This window comes from Bison bison, unplaced genomic scaffold (genome assembly GCF_000754665.1).
Source record: "Bison bison bison isolate TAMUID 2011002044 unplaced genomic scaffold, Bison_UMD1.0 scf7180017849936, whole genome shotgun sequence".
Taxonomy (NCBI): Eukaryota; Metazoa; Chordata; class Mammalia; order Artiodactyla; family Bovidae; genus Bison; species Bison bison.
Window position 1 is genome coordinate 1 of NW_011480509.1, and position 1,539 is coordinate 1,539.

The 1,539-nt window shown below is 73.1% G+C and overlaps 1 protein-coding gene across 1 annotated transcript; it reads right to left on the bottom strand.

The window, feature by feature from the left end:
• Positions 1-17: 17 nt before the first annotated feature.
• Positions 18-1,406, bottom strand: PODXL2 (podocalyxin-like 2; the record flags this gene model as incomplete). The annotated part of the gene is made up of 4 exons (XM_010848266.1): positions 18-533; positions 732-912; positions 999-1,138; positions 1,198-1,406. Coding segments are annotated over 4 exons (831 nt in total), but the record flags the coding sequence as incomplete, so codon positions are not given.
• Between the last annotated feature and the right edge of the window lie 133 nt (positions 1,407-1,539).

Sequence of the window (1,539 nt, forward strand, 5' to 3'; positions counted from 1 at the left end):
GGGGCCGCCCAGCGGGAGGCCTGCAGGGTCCCGGAGGCGTGGGACTGAAGCGACAGACTCCAGAAGGAGGGCGGCAGGCGGGCGGGGGTAGGGAGGGCCACTGAGGATGCCCAGGTGGGAGGGACCCAGCGTGTTCTGAAGAGCACCAGGCTTTGGAGGCTACCAAGTAAACCCCAAGTGGCACTCGACCTGGGGAGGAGCCCAGCGAGACAGCAGGACTCGCAAGTCGGGACTAGCCCCGGGGAGGGCTCCAGGGGAGGACGGAGAAGAGAAACACTAGGCGCCTCACCTCCCAAACAAGCCGCACCCCCTCCGGCGCGGCCGCGGTGACGGCGATGGCAGCGCCCAGGCTCTCCGACAACCGGAGCCTGACTCCGGCCCCAGACGTTCCCAGCACCGGTCCGTGGCTCATCAGAGTAGCCCCGTCGGGGGTCCCAGGCCCGCCCCCAGGGTCTGACCGCCGGGCCCTTCCCTTCTCTCCACCCTCTGCTCCTCCTCCGGGCGTCCGCGTCACAGTCCTAACCCTAAGCCCACTGGAACCCCGGGACAAGTCACGCCAGCACCCGCGTCCCCGCTCGGAGGAATTCCTCGACCAGAAGGGCCCTGCTTTGGAGCCCTGGCGCCGGCTGGGGGCGGGGATCCACGCCTGGGCCGGCCCGTGCCCTCCCCCAACCCCCAGCGGGCGCTCCGCGGACCGCCCCCGCGCCCTCCCGGGGACCACGCGTCCTCACCGCACTCGGCCCACGTCCCCCTTCCTGCAGCTGGAGAACAGATCGCAGGTATCCATGGCACAGACGCCCAGACGCCGAGCCACCTCGGGCGGCGGCGCCCGCCGGATATCAACACGCCCCGCCCGCCCCGCCCTCCGGATATAAACACACGCCGCCCGCCCCGCCCGCTCCCTAGCGGCGCCTGGCGACCGGAGGACCGAGAGGAGGGGAGGGCCGAGAGGGCAGGAGGCGGGCGAGGGGGGAGGCGGCGCCCCGCCCGCAGCCCACCTGCCCCTTCACCCCCGCCCAGCACAAGAACGAGTCGCGCAGGGGACGCGGGCCGGCGTGCTCTCCGGACGGCTTTAATGGGGTCCCGGGGCGGCCTCGAGGGACGTCGGGCGGGGGCGGGGGCGGGGCCGAGGTGCGTCCTGAGTCAGGAAAAGCGGGGGGCCCTGCGCCGAGGGCCGGGCGGGGCACAGCCCCTCACAGGTGCGTGTCCTCCTCGAACACATCCGAGTCCTCGGGGTCGCGCTTGCCCCCCATGAGCGCGCTCCAGCCCCCCGGGCCGTTGACGGCGCCGCCGCCGTTCAGGCTGGGCTGCTTCTCTTGCATCTCCGACTGGCTGTCGCTGGCCACGTCCAGCGTGGGGTTGTCGTGGCAGCCGTTCTCCACGAAGCGCAGCTCCTCGCCGTGCGACTGCGGCGGGACGGCCGCTGGGCGAGCGCGCCGGACTCCGCGCCCCCACCCGGGGCCCTTTGCCGGCCCTGACCCCGCGGACCCTGATGACGCAAGGCCCTGGTCCGCGGCTTCCCCAGCTCTAACCCTTTCA